This window comes from Neltuma alba, unplaced genomic scaffold (assembly GCF_004799145.2).
Source record: "Neltuma alba isolate B1F8T4 unplaced genomic scaffold, ASM479914v2 tig00000327_pilon, whole genome shotgun sequence".
Classification (NCBI taxonomy): domain Eukaryota; kingdom Viridiplantae; phylum Streptophyta; class Magnoliopsida; order Fabales; family Fabaceae; genus Neltuma; species Neltuma alba.
In genome coordinates, this window is record NW_021632008.1 from 353,843 (window position 1) to 366,629 (window position 12,787).

At 35.4% G+C, this 12,787-nt stretch overlaps 1 protein-coding gene across 4 annotated transcripts; it reads right to left on the minus strand.

Moving 5' to 3' along the window:
• Window positions 1–2,015: 2,015 nt before the first annotated feature.
• Window positions 2,016–12,056, minus strand: LOC114723561 (cystathionine beta-lyase, chloroplastic). 4 transcript variants are annotated; one of them, XM_028910008.1, is made up of 15 exons: window positions 11,848–12,056; window positions 10,651–10,766; window positions 9,649–9,836; window positions 9,223–9,388; window positions 9,025–9,137; window positions 8,844–8,914; window positions 8,668–8,759; window positions 7,726–7,813; window positions 7,475–7,586; window positions 6,447–6,543; window positions 6,057–6,138; window positions 5,522–5,639; window positions 4,083–4,190; window positions 3,885–3,987; window positions 2,016–2,556 (listed from the first exon to the last, which is right to left on the minus strand). In XM_028910008.1, exons 3-15 carry the CDS (start codon window positions 9,712–9,714, stop codon window positions 2,381–2,383), a joined length of 1,392 nt encoding a protein of 463 aa, XP_028765841.1. In that variant the 5' UTR covers window positions 9,715–9,836; window positions 10,651–10,766; window positions 11,848–12,056; the 3' UTR covers window positions 2,016–2,380. The 4 variants fall into 4 exon arrangements, with proteins under 4 accessions (XP_028765841.1, XP_028765621.1, XP_028765772.1 ...); XM_028909788.1 differs by having other exon boundaries at window positions 9,649–9,905; XM_028909939.1 differs by lacking the exon at window positions 10,651–10,766.
• Between the last annotated feature and the right edge of the window lie 731 nt (window positions 12,057–12,787).

Consider the following 12,787-nt stretch of genomic DNA (forward strand, 5'->3'; position numbering starts at 1 on the left):
AGCTGTAATTGAAACAGATTGTGCAGAGGTGTTTTGGTGTTGCAAAAGGAAATCCAACTGAAAATGCTAAGTGGAGGGGTCGGTGGGAACTACAATCTATTATTTCAGTTCTAGCTGCAACTGTTTCTGCTAAAAGGAAAAAAGGCTCAAGGGTGGAAGAAGGATTAGAGGATGGAAGTTTTGATCAACGTGGAATTGGTTGAGGATCTTAACAAGATGTAATGCTTGGTATGGTTTTGTATCTGGTTTATAAACTGTAATAGGTATAGGTTATAGTTTGCCACTGAATATTCTTTTATGCTTGAAAACTATTATCTTCTTTTCTTCTTGTTTTTTTTTTTTTTTTTTTTGCCGATTTAGCTGTATTAACTTGTACGAGTAGGTTTTTCTTTTAAGGTTTTTGTTTTAATCTCTTGAAGACAAAGGAGCATATTACAGTGTCAAACTTTCAGGAGGAAGGAAACAGAGGCCTGATTTTATGGACTTCATCACTTCAGGTTTTGAGAAACTACACAAATAATTATATCTCATACTACAATAATACACATCTTTTTACAAAAGCTAAAGCTGACTGACATAAAGCAAAAGTACATGACATAAAACCAAAGTAAGACAACCATACTTTTACAAAAGTCAGAGGCACATGACACACTAGGACAAGCCTACATTCTGTAAAGGCGATTGAGTAGAATCCGAAGTATCGGCAGTTTAGAGTGTTGGCTGCTGACTATTACCGGTCTGATTTGCATATAGGTTCCTGATCATAGGATATGTTGGAGCACTTCTTTTCTTCTTTCTGTTGTGTTTTTAATTTTTCTTTTTCTCAGTTTTAATCACATTTGTCCATTTGTCTCTTAAATTCGATGGGTTTCTGTCGCAGCAGGTTAGGATCCGGGAGATAAGGAGGAAGGCCCTAGGACTCTAAATCCATTTCTGACATTTATTTAGGAGTCCAGCTCATAGGGGTCTTGTGAGTGAAGGGGGGAAAGGATGATTTAGGTCTTCTGTAGCAGCAAACTGAGTTTCATCATGGGTTTGGGTTGCAGATCCCAGGGTGAGTTCAGTGTGGCAAGACAAACTTCGCTGGCTTGTATGATCCAGATCTACTTGTATAATCTTGCCAATGTTATGGGGGAACAGGGCCAAGTGAGGTGCATGTTAAATCAGGATTAGTCCTAGATGCTTATTCAGTTCACATAAAAATTGTCTTACTGGATGAGCACATCTGTTCCATGCTGTTTCCAGTTTGCTAAGGTGTGCCAAAGACAAGCTTGCTCTGCGTATACAGTCGCCCTAAAGGAGTAAACATGATGAGGCCGATGCACAACAAAGATGGAATAAACATTTTTATTTTGTTTACCTTTTGAAACATCCCAAAGATTATAATGGTTAATGACATTGCAAAGTTTTATAGGGAATCTTTCAATTGAGAAATACTATGACTCGCTCAAGGCAGGGGGGGAAAAAAGAGAGGGATGTATCCATTTTATTTAATTATTCACTTAAACAAATGATTATTAGAGCAGGCAACAACCATTTCATCTGGCATATGTGTTTTTCATTTTTCAATAGATTTGCATCTTTCATTAATGAAATTTTTTTGTCAAAACTATTTTTTATTTTTTTTACCGTCTTCTTTTAAGGCCGTGACCATCCCAGAATAACGCATCCACTGGGCTTTCAGACATACTTGTAGCATCAAAGTTAACTAAGAAGTACTCCGACTCGGCCACTGATATAGCAAGATCGTGCATTATGCATTTCATTAATCCATAGTCATAGGTTATACGTTTTTCCAGTTTAGGATTTCAAGAATAATTATGGCACAACTGAAAATTAACAAGACAATAATCCAATCCGCCTACAGGACAACATCGTTGGAGCTCCTACTATTTAGTGATATTACCTCCAGTCATTAATATAAGATTTGATTTGTAGTTTGAAACCTTATGTTGAGGGCCGGAAGTAGTATGTACATCGTCATAATATAATCATCGTCACAGAACCTATAAGCATTTAAGCAAGAATAAAAATTCCTTGCAATTTATACCAAATGTAAAGGAATATGTAAAATTTAAGCGTTTAGAGCCTAACGCAAATATATAACAGAAAAAAAAGGATGGAAAGATAATAGAACAACTTAATCATCCTCTTAAATCAAAATCCAAATGATACTACATATTAGAAGCAAACAAACCACCAATGTTGCAGACAATTTCTCTCCACTAACTGGATGGTTTACTGCAATAGTGAGTCATTTGATTAAATTTGGCGTTTTAGACCCAATAGATTTTAGAAGTACAAATCAATTTGTACCGCAAAAATTTTATTTGAAGAGTTTCAGACTCATCAATGCTTGAGGATGTTGACACGGATGAAATTAGAGAGGCCCAGATGCGAGTGCCTTGTCAAGATCAGCAATAAGATCATCAACATTCTCAATCCCCACAGAAATACGCACAAGATCTTCAGTTAAACCTCTGGCCTCTCGAACTGCCGCAGGTATGCTAGCATGGGACATAAAGCAAGGCATGCTTATGAGGGATTTCACACTCCCTAACAACAAATATCACAGGTCAGCATTTTGCAGGAAAAAATTCACAGCTCAGACATATGCCTGTCAACTACTCATAAATTATCAAGGTTACCATTGAAACCTATACTAGGTCAGCAATGATCACTCAATGAATAGTAAAATCACATGGTCAATGTTATGATATTGGAATAACAAAGAGGAAGGGAGAAAGAAAGAAAGGGAAACAGAAATAGGGAAGGGAGGATCTGAGAGAGAGAAACAGAAATAGAGGAGAGATGAGATGAGAGGAATAGAAGAGACGAGAGAACTAAGCAACATGCTAATCCATATGATTCATAATCTACCTTACAAACGGGGTACTTAGGATTTATTTATAAGGCCACAAGACTTCTAACTGTCTCACATTCCTATAACTAGCCATTCTGTTATGGTTGTTTTTCATTTATTGCTATTCTATAAGAGTCAACAAGTAAACCATACAAAATGCTAACATGCTAACTGCTGAAGTTGCCGTTAGCAACATGTAAATGATGAATTCAAGTAAACGAACAATTTACATGACAATGCATATTTCCAGAGCATACTTCTTTATTAGACAAATGAAAACAAGAAGATTGTGCTTGACAGCAGATAAATGAAACATGAAAATTTAAGAACAGTTCGTCTATAACTCATCCCTTACTAGAATCTTATGTCGTTAATGGTTTTTTAATCACATTTTCCCCCCTCATTATCTAAATATCATTATTTTTTGGTCAAATTTTTTTTTTTTTTTATAAAAAAAAGACTCATTATTTTTTGCCTTCTTTTCCTTTGTTTAAGTCTCGGGAAGCAATAAACTAAGGTTTTAAAATTGAGCACCGTTGAGTAACAGAAGACGGAATGGCCCATAAAGCCATAAATATCGCCACTTAACATAAATGATCATATCATCGAGCTTCGTAAAGCTACATCGTCATGACAGACTGAAAGATACCATCACAAGACAGTTATATACTTGTAGGCTTAATTTTGGTCCTTTGTTCAGCTCACTAACACGATATTGTGCATCTACATTAGTCATGAGTGCAATTCAGTCCCTTTAATCTCAATTAGAGCATTGTACCTAAAAAATTGGAAGGGCGAGAGATAACCTTTGTTAAGAAAATCTGGAATTAAGAAATTAAAAAATTGTCCTTAATTACTCTTCTTATTCATATAATCGGAGGCAGGATCACATAAATTTGAACTATATGGACTAAATTGCTTTAAAAAAAAAAAATTAGAGAGACCAACAATACATTTAAGCCTATTCTTTTATTAGCAATTCAAAACTCCTTTGTTAGAGTACATGGAGAAAAATATTTACCGAAGCTGACAGTTATGCTAAAGTATTTGGTAGTTTCAACAACATGCTTCGAGAGAGCCAGTGAGCCTGTCAAAAAGCTCAGCACTGATCCTGCCCCCTTAGCCTGCAAAACAGGATCCCAGTGAACGTATAAAATCATTTCAGGCTATCAGCGCCCCAAAAAAAGAACAAAAATGAGTTTCAACACGTAAACCATACCTGAGAGTAGTGCAGGTCACGTCCAGGATGACCAGGAAGACCAGCATAGTTTACTTTCTTTACTCGGGGATGGGAGGCAAGAAACTCAGCAATCTTTTGTGCACTCTTCTGCAAAGCATATTGGCTCTAACTATTACTTCGTTTATAAAAATAAACAATGATACCATATAGGAGCTATCTTAGCACTGAAATTTACAGTGGAAGCTTAGCTAAAGACACAATCTGATTTTGAAAAGCAAAAGATTCAAGACATCATTCGAAATTCATAAGTTTATGAAAACCACAAAGCATATAATAATCCAGCAGGGATGTAATAATTAAAATAAAAGATGGACTAGGAGTATACATAATAAAAGATGGATTCAATCACTTGTCTCAATGTCACACCCAGCCTGATAAACATGTGGCATGTTGGAACATATTATGGAAGTTGAAGCTTCCACCTAGAATCAAAAAACTGGTCTGGAAAATCATGCGAGGGATACTATCCACAACACAAATTCTGCATCAGCATCACCTTAATGTGAAGGAGGTACGTAGCTTTTGTGGTGAAGACAGTGAATCTTTTAAAACATAATTTTTTGCATTGTCCTTTTATAAGGTCTGTTTGGTTTGTCTCAAGCCTGGGACTTAGATCAGATGCTAACTTACAGCGGGGCATTAAAGAGTGGTTGCAGGTCTGGATTTGCAGACATAGGATACACAAGAAGGATATCGATTGTAATTTGTTTCTACCTTCTTTCATATTAGATACAACCTTTTTTTTTTTTTTTTTGGAGACCAAAGCTGTTTTGCAGGAAAGTCATACCAATAAAGGGAACCAATCATACAAGCCATAAGGAAGTGTGCAACTTTCTTTTATGCAACCTGAAGGAATGAGGAGACAGAAGCTAAGAATAAAGCAGCAAGAGCACATTTGGAGCATCCACATGGAATCAACTTCAGGCAATATGAAGAAATACAAGGGGTGCAGCAAGGTTGGAGAATGTTATTCAAGCCTCATCGAACCAGAAGCAGAATACGAGAGAATGAGTATCAAAATCTCTTTTCATTGGCATGAATATCAAAATCGGAGGTACAAGCTTCATATCAAGATTGAGACTTCAGGTACAACTTCAAGCCCTATGTGATGCGCAGGTTTTCATGTAAACGCAATGCTGCATCCAGATATGTCATGATCATCCTCTCAAACTACATGTACCCAAAAAAATTTTCCTTGTGTATTATACTGTGTAGGCATCTTATCCTCAATATATGGAATTGCTTATCATCAGGGAAAATGTGGCCAGGTAAACTAATCAATTTATCAAATAGATTGTACTCAAAGTGAATAAATTAGAAGGAAAACAGTTGTAGTATATTCAGATAATCCAATAATACATTCAAACATTCCTTAGACTAGAAAGTATCGACCAGTAACTTAATGTCTCATAAGGCACCTGTTGCTTCTCAACTCGCAGCTCCATTGTTTTCATTCCTTGCAAACAGAGCCAACATTCGAATGGAGCTAAGCCCGAACCCACTGCATTTTGTAAAAAATACATCTCTTTTGCCAAACTTTACAAGATGACAATCAAAGGCCCAAAAAAAAAAAAAAAAAAAAGAAGTCGAGGAAACTCAGTGCTGATCCACATGATTAATTGAATAAAAAATTATGAAACAGATGGAAAATGAAAATGAAATAAAAAATAAAATAGAGAATAGCTCACAACATAATAACAAACTTATCGTGTGAAGAGTGACTTAGACCAGGCCATTTGAAAACAAGGAATAACGCAGGAAAGAGCAACAAGAGTATTTCATTCTTAATTATAAGAATCACAAGAACACCAATCATCAGCAAAATTTGCCATTGAATTGAAATTTAGTTCACAAATTCCTGTACATAACTAACAGATTGACAAAAGTGGCGCACAAATAAATCAATATCTTCAAAATCATAAATGTGTCAAACACAAGAATAAGAGACCCAACCTTTCGCCTTTCACAGCAATGACACCAGCCATGAGATAACTATGTCCACCAATAAATTTGGTAGCTGAATGCATAACAATATCTGGAGAAGGGAAAAAATTGTAGCTGTCACTTAATTGAAATTTCTTTTTCCTTTTTTGTTGTTAAATGTAACATACATAGGGTGTTTTAAACAAATTCTTAGCATAGCTGAGTTTTTAAAACATATCTATATATAAATATATTGCCCCCAAATATTGCTTCAATTCACACAACAAGTTAAAAGAATTAAAAGTATCATGAGACCAAATGTGACATTTTAAGTACTCCCAGTGGCTAGTTCATTTTAACAAGCATGCAAGTTGTTAAATCTCATTATACTTCATTATATTGCAATGGTTATATGAATACCTGCCCCAAGTTCCAAGGGTTGGCATAATACAGGAGACATTATACTATTGTCCACCAATACAAGAGCACCATGTGCATGAGCCATCTCTGCTATTTTCTGGACATGAATCAGCAAAATGAAGGAAATTTTTTAAGTTGAATTAAACCACCCAAAAGAATTCCATACTACATATCATACATGTTGTTTGAGGTGAGCTCCATGCAAGAAGTAGATAAGAATTTTATAAGCATAGGCCTTTTGTTCTTCACTTATGCAAGAAGAGACAACAAAAACTACTGATTTAATAAATTATGCCAGTAAGAACAGTTGAACGGCAAAAGGAGGGATAAGTCCCGAGGGCTCAATGATATTAGAAAGGGCAAGAGGCAACTACTAACCCTGTACTGTCCAGGCAGTTAGAGAGAAGAATGAATTGGGTAAAATACAGGATGGTGGGTCCAATGAAAGGGATAGGAGGTATAACAGTGTTGGAAAGTCTAGCCGCTCAAAGTGCAAGGAGTGGTCTCTGTGAACGTGGCTGTTTTACCTTCATTTTCCACACTTGTAACTGTCTACCAAGACTTGAAATACAATCTATGCTGAAACGCAATATTGTGAAACTTAAAATATTCAAGTTCAAATACAATATATACCAAAATAATAATGTGCTTTTCTTTATAATATTTGAGTTTATTTTGCAAATCGAGAATAATCACATCAAAGGTGAGTAACAAACAGCAAAATCCAATAAACTTCTCTAGCCAGAAAAATTGAGACCAATCACATTACCAAAAAAACTAAAATAACTGCAGCAGCAGCAGCAATAATAATAAAACAACATAGTTTACACAAAAAATAGTAATCTAGACCTCAACTATATATTGTGACAAAAGCAATCACTCATGCTTCAACTTTCTGTATTTGCAACAAAGACAGTGCCTTAGCAAATAACTAAAGTTTAATGTAAGATGCTTAGGCCTTATAACGGCTCAAAAGAAGACAACAACAAAAACAATACGCTTCCAACTTATGAAAGAAAGCAGCTTACTCGAATATCAGATATTTGTAACCGAGGATTGGTAGGACTCTCCAGCCACACTAACTTAGTCCAAGGTCCAATAACAGAGGCTACCTCCTCTAGATCACTTGTATTTACTCGTCTGTGCATGCAAGCATTACAACCTCATTATCAATGGAGGCCATAGTTCTTGGAATCAAATAAGCAATCCAACAATAATTTGCTTCATAATTCAATACTCCACAGGAAAAAACATATGAAAAGATGAAAATCACACTTACTTCACCACAACTCCGGACTTTGGAATTACACGGGACAGTAGTCTATCTGAACCTCCATAGATGTCATCTCCAGCAACAATTTCATCACCTACATGACATTATACAAGTAAATGACAATAAAAGCAACCAGTCCAGAATACATAATCTCCCATGAAAACTATGAGAATATATGCACAAGTTGTCTCCGCCATATCCATATAATGAAAATAAAATTAGATGTATTCCAACATATGTAAAGTTCAATAAAAAATTATATATTCACAACCACATAACACTATAATCTCAGACCACAATAGATGCTTAAATAATGTAAATGTCATCTCTAGCATGGTATAAGAAAAAAATGAAGACAAAATGTAAAAAAATCATTTGATATCAATATTTAAAGAAGGCTTAATAATTTAAAAGCTTGAATTTTTATTAAAAAAATGACTTTGATTTCTTGTACTGTCATGTACTTATTTATTGCACATAATATTTGAATTGAATATATCTACAAGCTTCCAAATTTACTTTTCAGCCTAAAAAATGCTGAAGTTTATTGCTGACCATGATGAGAATTCTTGATTGAGTGTTGATTACGATTGATTACATTTGATTAGGAATGACCGTACATAATCGGGGAGATTTTATTTTGTAATTTTTCTGTCTTTATTAGCCATTATTATGTTGTATTAGGATTGCATTATAAATAAGAGGCTCCACTAAGTCAAAAACACACTGAATATTTTTTCCTCACATTCTCTCTTTTCTCATACTCTCCTATGTGGAGCACCGAATGGCTTATCTTGTGAGACATATTTGTACATATAGACAGCGCCAAAAAAGACAATTCATTTAACCAATTTTATTACAAATTACTTTAAACAGATATACTTTCACGCTTGCATATTTTACAAGCTGAGATACAAAAACAAAACAGACTAAGATGAGGAAATGCACCAGATTTAAAAAGTTGACAAACGGCACTCAAAGCAGCCATTCCACTACTGAAGCAAAAGGCTCTATCTGCTTTGTCAAGCTTTGCCAGTAACCTGAGGATACAAAATATACGAAGTAGAAGAGATGGAACAAAGAAACAGATAAAGACAAAATCAAGACAACAAATCAGGTCAAACCTTTCTAAAGCATCTCGGGTAGGATTTCCACTTCTAGTATAATCGTAGGGGCCATTTTCTGTTGCAGAAGGCTGCATGAAGAAGTATAGAAGACAAGTGCCATATGAAAAGAGTATCATGGAATAAAGATACTAAATACAAAATAACTAAAGAGCTCAGCATGTACAGATCAAGTTTTCACCTGCTTAAAAGTAGCAGTTTGGTAAATTGGTGTACTGACCGCTTCATAAGGATCAAACTCATTATCAAAATTCATTAAAACTGTAGAAAGACCAGGCTCACAGGACTGTTCTTCTGCCAAAAAAAAAAGTTGAAACTATTTACGTATAAAACAAAATATATACACACAGTATCAACACAAGAAACATAGCAAAACTACTTGAGCACTCCGCAATACTGTCCACCAAAGCCGATGCGCCCACAGCCATTTCTCTATCAAGTGAACAACTCAGTCTGAACCCCTTTGCACAAATCAGTCGGTTTGACTTCAAATTTGCTGACTCGTAAAATCCCAAGCTCTCCCACATATTTCCAGCAGTTGTGCTCTGAAACAGAATGAGAAATGAAAATGTTATGCATACAAACTACGAATTGGAATCTTAATTTTATCAAGGTCTTGTTTGTCTTCATAAAAGTTAGATACAAGAGTCAGACTCTCCCAGCATATGAATTATTGTCACCATAGTTATACTTCCAGTAACTACAACAAGAATGCATTATTTTGGTGAAGATGCCAACAACTCAGTGAATACCAACAATAACCGTACAAGGTGCATAAAGTGTTTGAAAGAATGGTCATTGTTACCTTAGCTTGGAGATCAATAGCCACTTGAGTAACAAAAGGCTTGAGAAAAACTGAGGCTGAAGCCATCACAGATGATCAAGAAAGAGCTAGGTTTTTCTTGTGCTCTTCAAGGCCGTGGAGCTTTGGCTTGGTATGTAGTCCCAATTTTATGCATCCAGATTACCTAAACAAGAATTTCCTGAGCATCTCTGCTCATCACCATCATCTTAGCATTTCGAATCATACAAGACACCACAGAACACCATGACTTAGGGAACCTAAAACATAACAGAACCATTTCAAAGCCAACAAAACAAGGTGCCAATAACGTAACAATGCACAGTAATAATTCAGTAGCAATGTGATAAATTCACCTTTGCTGACACCATACGTATAAAGCGAAATCTAGAGGAATGGTTGAAATGGGTAAGGCACCTTTTGTTGGGCAGAGGGTTGACTTAGAAGTTACTACTAGTTTGGAGAAAGGGATAAAACTCTCAGTGGCCATAGGGTTGCTGTTAGCTGTTAGCTTTTACTTTAGGGTTATTTTGGGGACTTTGTTGTGCACTTTTTGTGATATTGGAAGCGTTGGAGTCTCTAGGTTATGATATGGATCATTTTGTACTTAGAGAGTGGGAGAGGAGTGCTCTAGCTGCTCGAAAGCCAGGAATTGTGACTGGTTTGTGGCCTTATTTTGTTGTTGTACTCCTATTCTTATCATAACAGAGGAGCTTTCTTGTGATGATTAATCACGGTCCAGAAATTTTCCATTAATCTTTACTTCAGGTTATATCACAATGCAACAAGGTATCATGCAATTTACTAAAATGTATAGCACCAACCAATCCAGCTCAAAACCACCACAACAAGCAACAATGATAACAGTCAATTCAAGACCATATTAGAACAAATCAAGCAAAACCTGCAGAACCAATAGAACATATACAAAGCCCATTTGATTAAAGCAAAATGCAAAGCTTCCAATGATCAATTAATTGATTCATTAAAACTTCAACATCAAACCATCTTATTCAATTCATGCAAACTACAAAGCTTCCCACAGATTGACAACACATCTGATCCCAGCAAAGTCTCTGATTCTCTCCCTCTCAACAGCAGTGGATAACAGGGGATGATGCCTGTGAAAGATGCAAGTGATGATGATGCCAACTTGGAGAGAATGACAATCCTTGAGTTGAGGATAAACGTGCTCAAAGGTTTGCTTCAATTTTTGTTGGTTTCGATTGGTTTAAATCAAAATAATGAATTTAATTTGAAATATTAAGGCTAAGCATACTTCTCATTTTCATTTTTTTCTTCCTTCCTCTTTTTTATAATTTGCATTTATAAGAAGATTCCTCATTATTAAGAAACCATTTAACCATGAATTTGTGCAAGTTTGAACGCTATGCATAATTAATAAGAATACATTGTTTGGACTTTGGGCGCCTTGCATTGGCATGACCATAAGACTGTTATTATCTGTAACATGCACCCAAAAGAGGGGGGAAGGTGAGGAGATTCATTATATTAAATCTCAAATTAATGTTACTTAAAGAGAATATTATTTTTCTCTGCTACAGCTGCAAGGTGACTCGCTTTGATGGTTATATATATGTCAATTAAATTTCTTCAATTCAATCCGCTATGATTCATGAATAACTATGAAAACTATCATATCCAAATAAAATATCCATACCTCACAGGCAATAAACACCGGTTTGTAAGTAGCATGACTTACATTACATCACAATCTGTGTTAATGATTATAATGAAATGTAACTCACTCTTTATCAAACAGTGGAGGTTCCCACATGTGAAATTATAGAAGATCATTCTTAGTTTAGTCACGTATCCTTGATACCCACTTGCCATTTCTCATCCTCTATTTTACGGAACGAGACGAAGTAACAAAACCAACCAGAAGCAAAGGAAATGTGGAAATTTGTTAGTTGTAAAGTGCATTGCACAAGGTGGGCCTATCAATTAAAAAGCTTTCTCTGAACTCTTATCAAATTAGTTATCTATTTTGATCCCTTATACCATTCCCCTGCTCTTTCTCAAAATTAAACATCCCACTTTCACCTCTTCTATTCATTATTTATTTAAACTACAAGCTTCAAGCTACTCAGCCGGCAAATCAGAAGCAAAAAAGGAGGCGGCGAGCCAGAAACAACAAACCAAAGGACGTTCAACAGAGAACAGAAGGCAGAAACGAACCTGAAGAAGAACGAAAACCAGAACAGAATAATAGAACCGAAAACCAGAACCACGACGAGCAACGGCGGAATCGAGCAGCAACCACGAAGCAGAAGGCAGTGGGTGAAGCAGAGAGGGCGAGTAGTGAAACAGAGGGAGCTAGCCGGCGGGGAGCAGGGGTTCTGATTCTCTAAAGTAAAAGAGGAAATATTTGAGGACTTTAATGTAACGCTTCTGATTTGATAGAATAGCTTAAAGATACTATGACTTGTACTAAAAAAAAATGATAAAAGGTAAGGAAAACTGAAAGTAAATTGAAAAATATCTGAGGATGCGTTGCGGGAACTCCTGCGTATCAAAGCAATTACCCCATGGTCCTAAGGTTCGAGTTTCCTTTTTTTTTTTTTTTTGCAATCGTAATTAATTTGTTTCTGTTCTTTTTTAAAATAAATGTTTAATGATGAATAGTGTAAAATAAGCTACATAAGGTTGGCCAAAAAAAAAGGCTACATATAAAAAAAAAAAAAAAGGAAGTGATCTGAAGGCACAACGACTTGTACACTTCAATGCATTAATTGGAGGGGGAAAAAAACAGTAAATGATACACAGAGGGAGGGGGAAAAAAAAAGTTGACATTAAAAGGAAAATACTGTTGTTAAGCGTAACAAACGACCAACGGAACACCCCAAAAGTCAAGAATATAAAACAAAACAATATACCTTAAATCATCAATCAAAATAACTCCTAAAATTCCTCTTGTATGTAAAAAATAACAACTCCTTAAATAAACAAGTAAAAGAACAAAGGAAAACTAGCTGGTCAAAAAAAAACAGAGGAAAACTAACCATCATCTAGCAAAACATGAGTACAATGCCTCCAAAACTATAGATAAAATTTGAAAGAACTGCAATAAGTTCTCATGAAAAGAATATATTCATAAGAAAATTCTTATAAGAAATAA